The sequence below is a fragment of the Condylura cristata genome, unplaced genomic scaffold (genome assembly GCF_000260355.1).
Source record: "Condylura cristata isolate star-nosed mole 26May11 unplaced genomic scaffold, ConCri1.0 scaffold00017, whole genome shotgun sequence".
In the NCBI taxonomy this organism is placed as follows: Eukaryota; Metazoa; Chordata; class Mammalia; order Eulipotyphla; family Talpidae; genus Condylura; species Condylura cristata.
Window position 1 is genome coordinate 3395232 of NW_004567118.1, and position 15475 is coordinate 3410706.

At 45.1% G+C, this 15475-nt stretch overlaps 2 protein-coding genes across 3 annotated transcripts in view; one reads left to right on the plus strand and one right to left on the minus strand.

The window, feature by feature from the left end:
* Positions 1-8884, plus strand: part of KLHL11 (kelch-like family member 11) — a 9613-nt gene extending 729 nt beyond the window's left edge. Inside the window, exon 2 of the mRNA XM_004684183.2 lies at positions 3559-8884. Within this exon, the coding sequence (XP_004684240.1) occupies positions 3559-5140 (1582 nt within the window). The 3' untranslated portion in view covers positions 5141-8884. The remainder of the gene's footprint in view (positions 1-3558) is intronic.
* Positions 8885-9063: 179 nt separating this feature from the next.
* On the minus strand, positions 9064-14857 carry KLHL10 (kelch-like family member 10). 2 transcript variants are annotated; one of them, XM_004684184.2, is made up of 5 exons: positions 14522-14857; positions 11764-12253; positions 10507-11124; positions 9664-9813; positions 9064-9471 (listed from the first exon to the last, which is right to left on the minus strand). In XM_004684184.2, exons 1-5 carry the CDS (start codon positions 14713-14715, stop codon positions 9097-9099), a joined length of 1827 nt encoding a protein of 608 aa, XP_004684241.1. In that variant the 5' UTR covers positions 14716-14857; the 3' UTR covers positions 9064-9096. The 2 variants fall into 2 exon arrangements, with proteins under 2 accessions (XP_004684241.1, XP_004684242.1); XM_004684185.1 differs by having other exon boundaries at positions 9065-9471; positions 14584-14823.
* Positions 14858-15475: the final 618 nt, after the last annotated feature.

Sequence of the window (15475 nt, forward strand, 5' to 3'; positions counted from 1 at the left end):
GCCGTGTGAGCGAGCGCTGAGAATATGCACTGCTGCGACGGCCCGAGCGCCGGGGCGAGGCAGCCTTTGCGCCGGGCACCCGGGAGGCGGCCGGCGGGTCCTGGAAAGCTCGGGCTCCGGGCAGGGAACAACGGCGAGGCAGGAAAAAGTCTGCATGGAGAAAGTGCAGGATTGACGTCGGAAAGATGGAAAGATAGTGACTGGACACAGGAAAGACCTTTCTAGGGAAGGAGAAATGCCATTGAAATGGACCTTTCAATGGGAAGGAGAAACTGGCTTTGCGAAGATGGGGAGTGGACATTCCAGGCAGATAGCGCCCAGGCCCGCCGGCAACATCCACTTTGACTAGGAGAAGAACTGAAACTGAGAAATCCAGTGAGGCTGGGTTTTAGTGGTTAAATCGAGAAGGGCATGTGAAATGCACTGGACTCAGGAGTTGGAGTTTTACTGTGTGATGGAAAGCTGGGTAAAGAAATTACCTGATTTAAATATTTTAAAAGAGGGATCTGTTACTGTTTGTAGGAACAAGAATGGATGATGCCCCAGAGACTGGTTGGAGGCAGGTGATGCCTTTTGTAGAGTTGAGGGGTGTCTCTTTTGGCAGTATTATGTTACAGATTCACTGTTCGAACACATATCTATTGAGTACCTATTATGCATAAGATCAGACACTGGGTTCTAAGGTGCCGGGAATTCAGCTGTGAACAAGCCAGACAGAAGTCCTTGTCCTTCTCCTTCTCAGAGTTACAGTGGTAGGTTAACAGTAAATACAACAGACGTCCTACTAGTTGATTGTTACCGGCATGATGAAAAATAAAGCATGGTGTGGCATATAGGAAATACTGTTGGGAAGAAACTTTTACACTGAATGGGTAGAAAACGCCTCATGAAGAAAACATTTTGCAAAGAATTAAAGGAGGCAAGGTAAAGAGTGTTGCAGGTGAGGAGACACACAGGGCACTGTGGTGGAACCTGTCTGAATGCTAAAGACCAGACCAGTGTGGCCGAAACAGATGTGAGGGTCAAGAGGAGCAGGAGAGGCCTCCAGACGGGATGGAGTCAGGTACCACCAGTCCTCAGTCCCCTGTGGAACAATTTGAGCTCTTCTGATGAGATGGGAAGATCTGGGGCTGAGGAATGATGCCATCTGGAAGATTCCTGTGTTGAAAAAAGAAGAGGCCAGTGGGGAGGGGGCTATAAGGGCAGAAACAGGCTAGCTTAAGAGGTTGTTGCAGTGGTAATGGAGACTTGGCTTGAGGAGAGAGAGGTACTTCATTCTAGTTATATTTTGAAGGTAGAGGAGGTGAATTTCCCATTGAACTTATTATGGGGTGTACGGGAAAAGACCACTGGTTTGTTGACCCAGGAAATTGGAAGGTGGAGTTGTTTTGTTTACTAAAATGTGTAAGACTACAGCAAATTTGGGAGGGCGAGCAGAAGTCGGTTTTGGTCTAGGAGATGCCTGTGTAAGATTGGCTAAAGAACACTGATTGTAAGAGGTTGGGAGGAAATTAGCACATAGCTAATGGGACTCCACAAAATTACTTGGAAAGAGTCTAACTAGAGCAGGGCACAATGAGGGACCAAGCATTCTCCAGAATGTTAAAGGTGAGCCAGTAGAGAAGTCTGAGCTCACAGAAGCCTGCAGAGAAAGGGTGTCAGCAGGGAGTGTATCCGCTCAGTCTGCTGTTAGGGGTTTTGGGCTTGATGCTAGAGTCTTTCATGGTATTGATGAGAGCCAGTTGCTATAAGGTCAGAAAAATGACCTTTTGGGAAGGAGTGAAGTTCCCCGCCCTACCCAAGGTAGAAGATCCCAGCACATATTTGTATGCTGATGGACTGGGAATTCGTGGGAGAGGAGAAATTGATGAGGGGTCGGTAATTGCCGGAGCAAGAAGAGAGAATTCATGTTAAACATGGAAAAGTTGAACTGAGAAGGCAGCGGCCAGGGCGCAGCAGCTACCCACTTTAGAGGAAGGTTCCTGCCCCGTGGCTTGCTTCCCAAAGCGTGAGTCTGGACCACCGATTCGAGAGAGGAGTTGAGAACATACAGCTTTAAGAAAGGGAGGTTTGTTGAGTGAAATGAATAGACTTGGATCATTACACTCAAGCTTTGCTTCTCGGCTGTGCGCTTGTGTCCTCGGCTTGCCCCTGCTTTCTTGGGCGGTTGGGTTGAAGAGGGGGTGAACACACCAGGGCATTGACTTCAAACTCGGTTTCTCCATCAGCTCCTGGGTGACTGACTGCCTTGTGCAAGACGCTGCCCCCAGTGCCCCAAACCTTCACCTCTGATCTTCCTTATCAACTCCAAGACTGAATCACACTCCCTGCTGCCCTTCCCACCACCGAGTGTCTGTTTATCAGCTTTACCTCCTAGGGCACTTACACCTAAGAAAACAACAGGAACTACCCACTGTGGTGCTTGTCACATGGCAGGTGCTAGTGTGTGATAGCTATTGTTTTCATGGATCAGTGTTTCCAAACCTGCCCCTGTTCAGGCTCTGGTAGGGGTTGGGCAGCCTGGGGATTTTGTGACCCTGGAGCATTCAAACAAGTGGGGGCCCGTGGAGCTCTTACTGCTCTACTGGCCTTGTCTTATGTCTGACACGGCGTGTTCCCTGACGAGGGTGACTGAAAGTGTAGTCTCACGTGGGCTGTCAATCAGAGGTGAGTTCTTCCAGGACTGAAACCACTATATATAGCGTGTTATGTTTTATTTATTACAGATTTATTTATTTATGCACACAAGAACTGGGGTACAGGCCAGAGGTGCTGGTGATTTGGGGGGGGGGGCGGAGAGAGAACATTCACCAGAGACCGAGTTAGGAATAGAACTGGCAGATCTACTGAAATACACTGCTGAGGGGAGCAGTGGGCAAGACAGGAGAGGTGTGTCACCAGGGAGAGGCCTATAATTTTTTTTTTTTAACTTTAAGTGAATATAATAGGTGAGCAGACAAAGCAGACAACTTGTCAACTACCTGCCAGACCACTGTCTTTTTCTTTTTTAATCTAGATTGCCCTGTTCTTTTTTTTTTTTTCATTCGCACCTTCATTACCACCTCTCCTTTAATAAGAACCCAGATTAAGCCAAACCCCCTGAATACTATCTCAACCCTCCCTAGATGCCCAGATACAGAAAGCTCTGGTGAAGAAGAGATTAAAACCTCCCAGAAGTGATAGTTCCTGAATCATGTAGTCAATCCTTAATAAAGTTTCTTCACTGAGACCCTGCCTCATCAAAAAAGAGGCTGATGATTGGCAGGAGATTAGGGGAGGATATTAGGCCAGTTTTAATGGCATTTGCCTAGGGCAAATTAAAGTAAAAAAGATGTTTCACAAAACACTGCATGATTATAAATATTAATATAGATAATATGTGTATTTATAATGTATCATTGTGTATTAAACAGGTGACATTTGAAATATGCTTTTTTCAGATGTTGTACATGAGATGAAGTTGACCATTTCAATTTATATAATTCACATGTTCTCAAGTGCAGCCACATAAAATATGCACATTTGAAAATTAATCCTTTCTGTCTTTCTTGATTTTAGGTTCCTGTTAATTCGGTTAAAAGAATTTTGTGGAGAATTTCTCAAGAAAAAACTTCATCTTTCTAACTGTGTGGCCATTCATAGTTTAGCTCATATGTATACTCTGACCCAACTTGCTCTGAAAGCTGCTGATATGATACGGAGAAATTTCCACAAAGTAATTCAAGATGAGGAATTTTATACTTTGCCTTTCCATCTCATTCGGGACTGGCTGTCAGACTTGGAAATTACAGTGGATTCTGAAGAGGTTCTCTTTGAAACTGTTTTGAAATGGGTTCAGAGAAATGCTGAAGAGAGGGAGAGATACTTTGAAGAACTTTTTAAATTGCTCAGATTGTCCCAAATGAAACCCACGTACCTTACTCGGCATGTCAAACCAGAGAGGCTGGTAGCCAGCAATGAAGTGTGTGTCAAATTGGTGGCTGATGCGGTGGAGAGGCATGCCCTGAGGGCCGAGAATATACAGTCTGGCACTTTCCAGCACCCTGCTTCTCATGTCTCATTATTACCTCGCTACGGACAAAACATGGATGTGATCATGGTTATTGGAGGCGTGTCAGAAGGGGGGGACTATTTAAGTGAATGTGTGGGCTATTTTGTTGATGAGGACAGATGGGTAAACCTGCCCCATATCCACAATCACCTGGATGGACATGCTGTTGCAGTAACAGAATCCTACGTGTATGTTGCTGGGTCAATGGAACCAGGGTTTGCTAAAACTGTGGAAAGGTATAACCCAAATCTGAATACGTGGGAACATGTTTGTAGTTTGATGACAAGGAAACATTCTTTTGGGTTAACAGAAGTCAAAGGGAAGCTCTATAGCATCGGAGGACATGGCAACTTTAGTCCTGGCTTTAAAGATGTAACTGTTTATAATCCTGAGCTTGATAAATGGCATAACTTGGAATCTGCACCAAAGATTCTTCGAGATGTCAAAGCACTAGCCATTGAAGACCGGTTTGTGTACATTGCCGCCCGCACTCCTGTGGACCGGGACACTGAGGACGGATTAAAGGCCGTGATTACTTGCTATGATACAGAGACTCGACAGTGGCAAGATGTGGAATCTTTGCCACTTATTGACAATTACTGCTTTTTTCAAATGTCTGTGGTCAATTCAAACTTTTATCAGACTGCATCATGCTGTCCCAAGAGTTACTCGTTAGAAAATGAGGAGGCGATAAGAAAAATCACCAGCCAAGTATCCGATGAGATCCTTGAAAGCTTACCTCCGGAAGTGCTAAGTATTGAGGGAGCAGCCATTTGCTATTACAAAGATGACGTTTTCATTATTGGAGGCTGGAAAAACAGTGATGATATTGATAAACAGTACAGGAAAGAAGCCTACCGATACTGTGCTGAGAGAAAGAGGTGGATGCTCCTTCCTCCCATGCCACAGCCCCGTTGTAGAGCCACTGCTTGCCACGTGAGAATCCCCTACCGGTACCTGCATGGCTCACAGAGATACCCCATGCCTCAAAACTTAATGTGGCAGAAGGACCGAATCAGACAGATGCAAGAAATCCATCGGCACGCCCTAAGCATGCGGCGAGTGCCCAGCTCCCAGATTGAGTGCTGAATTCTCCAGTGTGCGGAGCTTAGAACAGTTACACGTATCCTTAAGGCTGAAGATATCCAGACTGTTACTTGAAAAAGTATGTTGATAACTTATTTTCTACCTGAACTAATTATTGCCCCATTAAAGGAAGTATAGTTAGAAGCTGAAGAATGGGAATCTCATTCAGTACATGGTAATTTTTACTAGCTTGCAGTCTTTATCTGTCTTGGGTTTGTGTGTATGTGGGAGAGGAAGATCACACTAAATAAGATAGGTGGAAAACCCAGGTGTGGGTACACAGCTGTTTTCTGCCAAGAAGCTACAACTCCTTTGTCTTAGGGACTTCTGTTTTGAACATGCTTTAAGCATCCATTTTATTTGCACATTTACTTTGACATTTTTGTTTTTTCCTGAATGGTTGATTTCAGTAAGATCAGAATTTAAGTGTTAAGCCCTCATTTGCAGGAGGTATGTGCAATAGTGAGACTGAAATTAGGAAAAAGCACAATATTTCAGCAAGGTGACTTCAGAATGTTTGCATTGATATTGTGTTGTATTTATCTAGAAATGCTATTTTGTTTATTTCTAGAAGAAAGGATTGATGAGACATCTGTGACTGAGTGGTGCATTTATAATATATTTTTCATTTTTTTAGCAAATTTTTGTTACAGATTTCAAGCCATCGCTGAAATTACAGCGGTTGGCAAAAATATTGCTCTTTAGCTCATTAAGAACATGGGAAGTTATATTTGTGAAATTTATTGCTCAAGAAGAAAAGTATTATTAGTGTAGACTGAGAAATCAAAGGCATTAAGAAAATTTAAAAACATGTTTCAGGAGTTGCAGGCTTATTTGAGATAAAGTTAATGAGCGTGAATAATGCCTATGACAATCGACACTAATGCCTTTAATTTGAAATTGTGTTTAATACATATTGTATATAATGCTCATCATTCCTCTTAAAAGAAACTTTTTCAACGGGAAGCAAGTAATTTAGAGAAAGATGGCTAAAAAAAGAAGCCTTCTATTTCTCAGCACTGATTGTTTATCCAGTTGCCCTGGGCTTTCATTGGCACTTGCCTGAGCCTATATACCAAATTTAGGTGCATAATTATAGCTCTTAAAAACATCACTGAAGTTATCTTTTATTTATGTGTATGTGTCCTTCTGGTTCTCTTACACGTCCCAGGCTTTATATAAATCAGCACTCAGGTTGACTCGCTGGCTGGCATTCGGTGATCATAATGGGCTTCTGCTCTCATGGTTTATAGTGGGGTCCAGTATGTTTTCCTTATTCCTTTTCAGAATGTCTTTACCATCTTAGACATTCCAGAATACCGTGCTGGATGTTGGATTCCAAGTGCAGGGGTTTCTCCCTCTTCCCAATCTATTCTAGTTTAACATCACCAGTAAAAAAGCACAACCATGGATCTTGATCTGCTGCAGAGCTGTTAATGGACTCAGTATTCTAAGCGCCTCCCTGACATGTCTAAATTAGCATCCCTGCTTGGGACAAAGCTTTTCAGTAAATGTGTAGGAATCTGCTTTAGACTGACATGGGGGTCAGAGAACTGTGAGGCTATTTCTATGAGGATATGTTCTACCCCACTTCTGCCATTTTCTCAATTTCCTTTATTTGTAGTTATTTTAATATAAGCCATTTGGACCCTAATGCATAGTTGTGAGAGTTCTGTATAAGTACGAAAAGCTCACTGAATGAAATTCTTGTTTCTCTGATAGACTGTGCTAGCAAACCTTTTCTTTGTGGTGGTGAAAACATTTACTATCTTACTAGGATGCCAGTTTGTCTAGAAGAATGTGATGCAAGTATTTTTTTTTTAGTCTCAGTTTTGCCAAGTTATTTGTAGGGTTGTATTTTTCACATAATGTGGCAGAAATGATAACGTTAAGATTTAGGTGCAATCTGGTTTTGAAAACGTGATTGAAACTCTTTGTTTTTTAACTCAGCAGGCAGCCTAGGCCATGGCTGAAAAGAAGGGTAAGTCCTTCCTTGCATGATGGTGTGTGCAGGCTTCCCTGACAGCCGGGTTCCTGGTGTTCATATTTGAATTCACATGTGTGATTTCACATCAATAACTTGTGTTTCTGAAATATCCTAACTAACTTGTTAATGAGGAAAGAAACCAGATTTGCTTAAATCTGTCCAAGGCTGACATTCTGAACTGGAGAAAACTCCCCAGAGTACTTGGGAGGGGTCTGATTATGATAACCGACCTAAAATGGTTCTTTGGGAAAGGAAGTTCCTTTTCGATGGAAACTTAGATTATGTTTGGTAATTGAAGCCGTTAAAAATACAGCTCTCAAAGCAGTTCATTGTGTATTCCTGCAAGCCTTTTTTTCTTTTTGTTACTTAGGTTTTGTGGGAGGAATCAATAATACCAAAAAGTAATGACTACATTTAACTTTGAGTGAAGCTACTTATTTATCTTAGAATGGCTATCCTTTAACTACAGCTACCCTGTCATAGTTTAAAAAAACAAATCAGTGCTATATATTGAGAATGTCAGTCGTGAGCTTGGTGTTTAAGTACTACATCTATCTTACTTGCAGTTGTTTGCATGATTAATTTTGTGTATTTTGAGATCCAACTTTGCTTTTGCTGTGCCAATTCAAAAATAATTCTGCTAAAAATATCTTAAAATTCAGTGCTATCAGTACTATTTTAATCACTCATTTGTGTGGTATTTTGGGGACCAGAAATTTTTTGAAATACTGACTTTTAAGTGTTTATGGAAAAACCTGTGTGCTTTTGTATTTTAAACTGCTGCCAGAGCACACTTTTTTCATTTTTATGTTTCCTGACTAGTGTAGCATGTGATATGTTTAAATATTTCATTTTCTGCCTCATAATTCTAATATGAACACTATACTATATAGTTAGACTGGTAAGCTAAATTGTACAGTTATTTGACCTAATCAAGCATAATTAAAGGGACTTGTGTACTTTCCTTAAGTTAACTTTCAATAAAAAGGGATATTGGCCACATTTCACATCTTGTGAAAGCACAGAGTCGGGAAGCAGATTCTCTGCCCACCGTAAGTAGGGCGCCTGTGGGCGCCATTTACCTGTAGAGTTTAAGGAACACCTCCGCTTCCCCTAGTGACTGTCAAACCTTTGGCACAGTTCATCACTCCAGTTTGTTACTTTGTTAAGAATAGTCCATTTTTTTGTTGTTGTTGTTGTAATGTTTGTGTTACAATTGTTCTGGTCATTGGAAACAAAACAGCTCATAGTTCAGTGATGTAATACACTAACAGTAACAATGTAGTAGTCCTTTCACTTCAAGGAGTTTAATTAGGTAGCCAGATAACTGCTCTTCGTTGGCTCCCTTTGTAGGGTTTTGTCTCACTCTCTATGACCATTAATTACTATGATGTCTTACAGTGAAGCACATGTAATAGAGCACTTGTTTACTTAATCCTCCTGCATAATGCACTGGTGAAAAGTAGTGCTTGCTAGATGTTCGAAGATCTTATGATACATGTGCTAGGGCTCGTTGAGTTATTTGTAAAATAAATATTTAGTTCAAGTTGTTAGACAGTGAGTTTGTTTTGGTTGTCAAGATCTAGGCCCCTGCTCTACTGAAAAAGTATTCTTGGCCGTCTCCCTTTAAATCAGAGGAGGTGTAGAACTTAGGACACCGAGACATTGTACAGTAGCTTGTTTTATGTTCCCAAGCTATCTTGTTGTGTGTTAAAGCTACTAATTGTCTCAGTGTAAGTTTGAAATAAACATATTTCTTTAGAGTTGGTTTGTACTGTGATTTTTCCTTTTTCATGACGCATTATCGAATAGCATTGTTTTCTTCTGTCCCTCTTACGCCCTCATTCATCCAGCCCTAGACTCCCTTAAGTTGAACATTTTCCAGTACTCTTAACAAGTTTAAACACTGCATTTATTTAAAAAAAGAATTAATTCTTACTGCTTAGACTTTTTATTAGCTAAACGAAGAGGCTCATACAGGTAGGGTACTTGTCGAGGCGGAGTACTTGACTTCATCCCGCAGTGCTAATCCTGTGAAGTTGTCCCTTCTCGCTGCATATTCCCCCACGTTCGCCAGCCCTGGCACCACACAGCAGCTCAGAGCACTGCGGTAGATGCTCATGTCGTGAGCATCGTACCACTCGTCTGTCTTCTCATCATAGCACTCGACGTTAAAGGTGGTGGTGAAGCCGTTAAAGCCCCCCACCACAAAGAGGAGGTCATCGACCACCTCGATGCCGAAATTGCTGCGGGGGTTGAACATGGTGGGAATGGTGCGCCAGGTGTTAGCCACTGGGCTGTAGGCTTCTGCACTCCTAAGTCGGTTAGCTCCGTCAAAACCGCCTACCTGTGGGCAGCAAAGGAAATCCATTCACTGACCGCCAGCTGCTGCTTCTGTCCGGGAGGGGCCCTCTCTGTGGAGGAACCCCCTCTTCCACACGGGAAAAAAAAAGACCTTTTTAAGTACTTACCAAAGGTCGAGTAAACCTGTCTGCTAAAAGGAAGCCGGGGTGTCGGCCGTGGTGCCAGGTGAACTCACCGCGTACACGTGCTCTCCGTAGGCAATCACACCTATCCCACTCCTCCTGCTCCTCATGGGTGCTATGACTGTCCACTGATTGCTTTCCGTGTTGTAAACTTCTGCTGTGAACAGGCATTCGTTTCCGTTAAACCCACCACATATATAGACCTGTGTGGAGAGTGGTAAGAGGATTAAAATTGGGGCCCAGCCCACCCTGGTGGTGCAGCGGGTTAAAAAGCACAGCACTAAGAAGCTAGAGCCGCTTCAACGTAAGTGCGATCCCCAGCCCCGGAGGTGACCACGTGGCGCGGCAGACCTCTCCTGACCCGCACGCTGCTGCCCTCAGCAGTGTGCTTCGTCGATCTGCCTGTTCTGCTCCCCACTCTGACTCTGGTGAATCCTCTCACCGCCCCTGCACCTCTGGCCTGTACCCCAGTTCTCTATACATAAGTAAATAAATCTTATTAAAAAAATCGGGGCCCCTGGGGAGTAGGACAAAAGACATTTATAGTGGTGGGGGGCACTTTCGATGCCTGTTTTTTCTTGTGTGCATGCCTGCCATTTTTCATTCATTTAGGTCACATGAGTGCAACGCTGGATTCCAGAGGTATGTTTCTCGCCTAGCAGCTATGTGCCTCACCACTCCCGCCACCGAGTGTGCAGTCGGTCACCATTCACCACCACATGCTGTTTTTTAATAGGTGAACCCAAAAAGACAGTTGCAAAGGGCCACTTAGTCATTTGTGGAAGGAATTCATGCTGCAGAGCGGTTGCTGTCACTTCTGGGTTCCATTCACCCCAAAAGATGAAGGAAAGCGCCGTCCTTGGGCTGGCCGGCGTTGGAGCCGCCCTCCTGCTTACCTTTCCGTAGAGGGTCGTGGCGCTTGCGTCGCTCCTCTGTTCGTGCATGGGGGCGATGAGTGTCCATTGGTTGGTCTCTGGCTCGTAACGTTCAGCAGTGTTGAGCCGTACATAGCCATCAAATCCCCCCATGGCATAAATAAAATTGCTGAGAACTGTCACGCTGACATAGCAGCGCCTGGAGTGCATCGGGGCCACCTGGTGCCAAGTTTTCTTAACTGGGTCAAAACGCTTAACACTATTGAAGTAATCTACGCTATCGAACCCCCCAATGATATACACGTAACCTTTCAAATAGGCTGCCCCATGGTAGGCACGGGGACTCTCTTCCTCACAAGTGACGTTCACCCATCTGTCTGCCCGAGCATCATATGCCTCAATGGCATTGGTGGGGCTCCCACCACTCCAGCCACCGATGGCAAACAGGATGGCATAGGGCAGGCGGGGCCTCGTGAGCGGGTTGGTGAAGTCAGAATTAGAGGGTCCATTCATGTTCAGGTCATACATGGCCTTTAGGGCATTAATGATGACTGGCTTGCATTCCTCGCTGTCTTTGACGTAGTCATTCATCTTAACATTGTTCATGAAGTACTCAGCATGCATTAGGGCCAGGCGAACCTAAGGAGGGAATACAGAACGTCATTTAGATGTGTGGGGCCTGCAAAAACATACTCCTTAACCCCCGTTTTCACAGCCTGCCTTTGAATTGTTGTATGATCAAGTTCTGGTTTTGAAATTTACAACTCAGTTGAATATTTGTTTTTGAGAGGTGGTCATCATTTGGATGCTGAGAATGAGCTAGATAGCAGTCACCTCAACTGATCACAGAACCTAGGCTAGAGAAAGCAGTGGTGATGACTGAGTAATTAATAGCTGTCAGTAACAGCGGGCTCTCTAAATATAAAATAACACAAATTAGCACCAAATGACTATAATCGTGTGTCATACACAGGGTTTGATTTCTAGTCCAACTTCTACCTCAGGTTTGGGGCAACTCAGAATGGAAAGGGAGGAAGAAAGGAAGACCTTTCCCTCTTCTTGCCTGCTTCCAGAACATTCTCCATACCTGGGGCAGAGGAACTAGTAAGGCCCAGGGGAAAGAAAGCAGTGACTTAGTAGGAGGGGGTGGGAAATAGTCAACTTAGGTAAATACAGCCTGGACTCTGTCGGGCATCTGAATCTGGCTCTCAGGACAACCCCTCTGGGATGTCTCAGCAGTGGCAATTAAGCATCCACCAAAAAATAACTAAACTTGACCTTGGGAAGCAAAACTGAAATATGCTGTTTCCTATTTTGGGGATCATGAGAAATCCATTTTAAAATGGCCTCAAATACAGCATCTTCTTGTTTGACGTTGAGCTCATCTTTCTCAATGATATCCTTAAGTTCAGTGACTGAGAGCTCTAAAAACTCTGCTGAGACTTTCACCATCTCCTCGAAGTTGTGCAGGATGAACATGTAGGCCTTCTGCCTCAGCTCAGGGCAGTAGTAGTAGTCCGTGAACTTGCAGATGCCAATGCAGTTATCCAGACATAGCTCCGACTTGAGGAACTCGCAGCAACCCCTGACGATCCCCATGATGTTAAATTGGTCTGCGGCAGCCAGCAGCTTCTCCACATTGTCCGGTGTGATAGGGACAGTCCGGGTGTATGCGTATTCGATAATTAATTTCATCATGTCTGGGGAAATGCCAGGAATGTTGTATACTTTCTTTTCAGTGTTGTTCCAGCCACTTGTAAACAAAGCTCTGGAAAAAAAAGAAATCGGCTGTCACTGAAACATTTCCCTCCAGTTTGCCCTGTTCTCCCCCACCTTTTTGTGTGAGAACTTGGGCATTTTCCAAATGGCACACTGAATATGTTGGAAATGAATGGGTGGAGAGGAGGGAGCGGCAGACTGCTTTCTACAGAGGGCAAGGGAAACTTTTCCAAGAGCTGTGACATTGGGGACCCTTGCGTTAACCCCAGGATAACATTCTTTTGTACATTTTGTGGAGAAATTTGGATCTACAGCTGGGAGTAAGACCCACTGCCCACCACTTCTACCTTGCTTAAGGAAATGAAACATCTTGAATAGTGTTGTTCAGCCCATACCCAGATGTGATCACTTCTCACCTCTTTGATTGCTACCTCCTTTGGTCTGAGCCCTGTCTCTTTCCTAGAATGTTGGGAATAATTGAACTGATCTCTCCCTCTGTCTTCCACACCCCCCAGAGTTTCTTATTCCAGCCACAAGAGTGATTCTTACGGACTATGGTTCACTTCCACTCCAAACCACCTACTGACTTCCCTTGTTACAGTAAAATCACATTCCAGAGACTATAAGCCCCCTGAGATCAACCTCTCTGAGACCAGTAATACCTCTCTGGACACATTTCTTTTTTTTTTTTTTTAAAGATTTATGCATACAGAATGGGGTACAGGCCAGAGGTGCAAGAGCAGTGAGAGGAGTCACCAGAGGCAGGTTGACTGAAATACACTGCTGAGGGGAGTGGCGGGCAGGTCAGGAGAGGTCTGCTGTGCCATGTGGGTCACTCCCTGGCCGGGGACCGAACTCGAGCTCAAGCGGTTGTGGGCTCACTTTACAGTGCTGCATTTGAACCCGATGCGCCACCAGGGAGGCCCCCTCTGGCCACATTTCCACCCGTGACCCCTCATTCTATTCCGACCCCACTGGCCTCCGAGCTTTCCTTGACTGCACCAGAGCTGCCTCTACCTTCGGCCCTTGGCATTTGCTATTCCCTCTGCCTAGAAAGCTGCTGGACACCTCCATATTCTCACTCAGCTTTTCTTCAAATGCCACTGATATCAGGGCCTCCCAAGAGTCCTGTTCAAAACGGCCTCTCCTTTTCCTCCCTAGTCCCTATACTGTTTCCATGTGTACTTTATTTAATGCCTACTTGTCGCAGGAGAAGGTCTTCATAAGAACAGAATTGTTCGCCTTTACTCGTCCTTTTTTTTTCAGCACCCAGAAGCGTGCCTGCCACGAAATAGCCGGAATGACTTAAGGAATAAGTGATACTATCCACAAGCTAGGTTTCTGTCATGCAGCTGGGTACTCTTCTAAGGTATTGAACAAGAAGTCCTTGCCCTAATACATTTTTCCTTTCTCTAGGAGGCTTAAGGGAACATGGGCTCAGAGATCCAATTATTCTCTAGCGCAGGAGTCTGCAAACTTACAGCCACTCAGCTCATGTCTCGTTTTATACTGCTCATGAGCTAAGACTGTCTTTTATACTGTTAAATGCTTGGGGCAGGGGAATCAAAAGAATATTTTGTGTCACCTGGAAATTATAATAAATTCAGTGCCTACAAATTACTTTATTGGAACACAGTCATACTTATTCCTTTAGTATTGTCTGCAGCTGCTTTTCCACTGTACAAGAAGAGTGGTATGACCGTGTATGGTCTGCAGAGCTTTAAACATGTACTATCTGGTTTTTCTGGAGACCTTGCACTAAGTCTAGAGGAATGAGAATTTTTAGCAAAAGGGATACATATATCACATCTTCATTGGAATTGATTACACAAACATTTTCAACTTAAGAGCAAAAATAACTTTCATTTCTTGGGTTACAATGATTCTGGCCCCGAATCCCTCTTTTCTTCTCATACACATTCCTTTGTACTATCCCTCAGCCCCCTTCCAATGCCCTCAATCCTTGTTAATTTATCACCCTGATGGTAACAGGGAGGGGGAAGGAGTGACCACAGTGGCACCTGTCACCTAGGGTTAAGGAAGAAATCCAGTATGGGTAATCCATCCTCCCCCAGAGACTGGTTTGGGTGAAGAAAAAAGCCCTCGGCACACCAAGGGCTGGTTTTCAAATCCAGTTGAAAACTGGATGAGGCCCTGGCCTTAGTTGTGCCGCCTGAGATGCCAAAGGAGCCAGGCCACTGCCCGTGCCTGGACGGTGTCCCTGAACGTAAGATGGCGGGCGGAAAGACAAAAGGAACCCGAATGTCTCCGCATGAGCCCAAGGTCCCCCTTTGGCTTAGTTCGGCAACCCTTATACCTAAAGTAGGAACTGCAGCTACAGAGGATGTTCTTGTGGGCATTGAATTCAAAGCCATTGACCTTGATGACCACGTCACAGAGCTTGCCCTCTAGCCTCAGCTCGTTGAAGATCTCACAGGTCATCGCACTCATCTTCCTCTCCATGTGAGGCTGGTGGAAACGTGTGGAGGCCGCCGTGCTCTCCATCTCCATGGCACCCTGGGACCAGCGGAGAGAGGCTGCTCTCCTAGGGCGTTGGGAAGGGTTGTGGGGGGCCCTTTAGCCAGCTGTCGCTCCTTTTCCCTACTACATCTTTCATATAGGGCCCATCAGGCAGCCCAAGTTCCAGAATCCTGGGCCCAGCAGTGAGATCACTCTCAGGATTGTGCTCTCAGGTTCTGGAACTCTCCTCCTGTCCCTGTCCTCCTTCCTTCTCCCCTCCCCCCGGCACCACTCAGGCTGAAGACCACCACCCCACACTTCCTCCCATGGCCTTGCACCTGCAGCAGCTCTGTGCCCACCAATGCCATGTCAGGGCTGTTACTCATTCCAGCTCCTGCTGGCCACTCCGCTGGCCCGGGTCTGTCCCTGTAGCATCCGTCTGAGCACCTGGCTGGCCAGACCCTGAGTCAGGAAACCAAGTCAGAGGAGGCAGGAGGGAGAAGTCAAGCTGACTGAATTTCATTCTGACCCACGTTCCAGGGCCTTCTTGGTCACGTGGCGGTCACTGCTTTGTGATGAGTGAGCCACCCCAGTTAAGGAAGCAAGGAAGCACCTTCCAGATGTTCCAGGCTGCTTCTCTTCATCTTATGGCTTCTTCTCGCCCTTTATCAGCCTACGGCTTTTTTTTTTTTCCCATGCAAACTGTAAGCCTGGTAATGCCCACTCCTGCCAGGACGGCACCCACCTAACCCCTCCTCCTAGGGACCCTGGCCGCCTCAGAGCAGACCCTGCAGCCCAGGGGAGGCCGCCC

Excerpts from the sequence above, each read along its gene's own strand:
- KLHL10 (XM_004684184.2), bottom strand. The coding sequence starts at position 14,715 with ATGGAGATGGAGAGCACGGCGGCCTCCACACGTTTCCACCAGCCTCAC. Across the intron at positions 12,254-14,521 it reads AGCTGCAGTTCCTACTTTAG|AGCTTTGTTTACAAGTGGCT; the intron begins GTATAAGGGTTG and ends TTTTTTTTCCAG. Across the intron at positions 9,472-9,663 it reads ACGGAGAGCACGTGTACGCG|GTAGGCGGTTTTGACGGAGC; the intron begins GTGAGTTCACCT and ends TGCTGCCCACAG.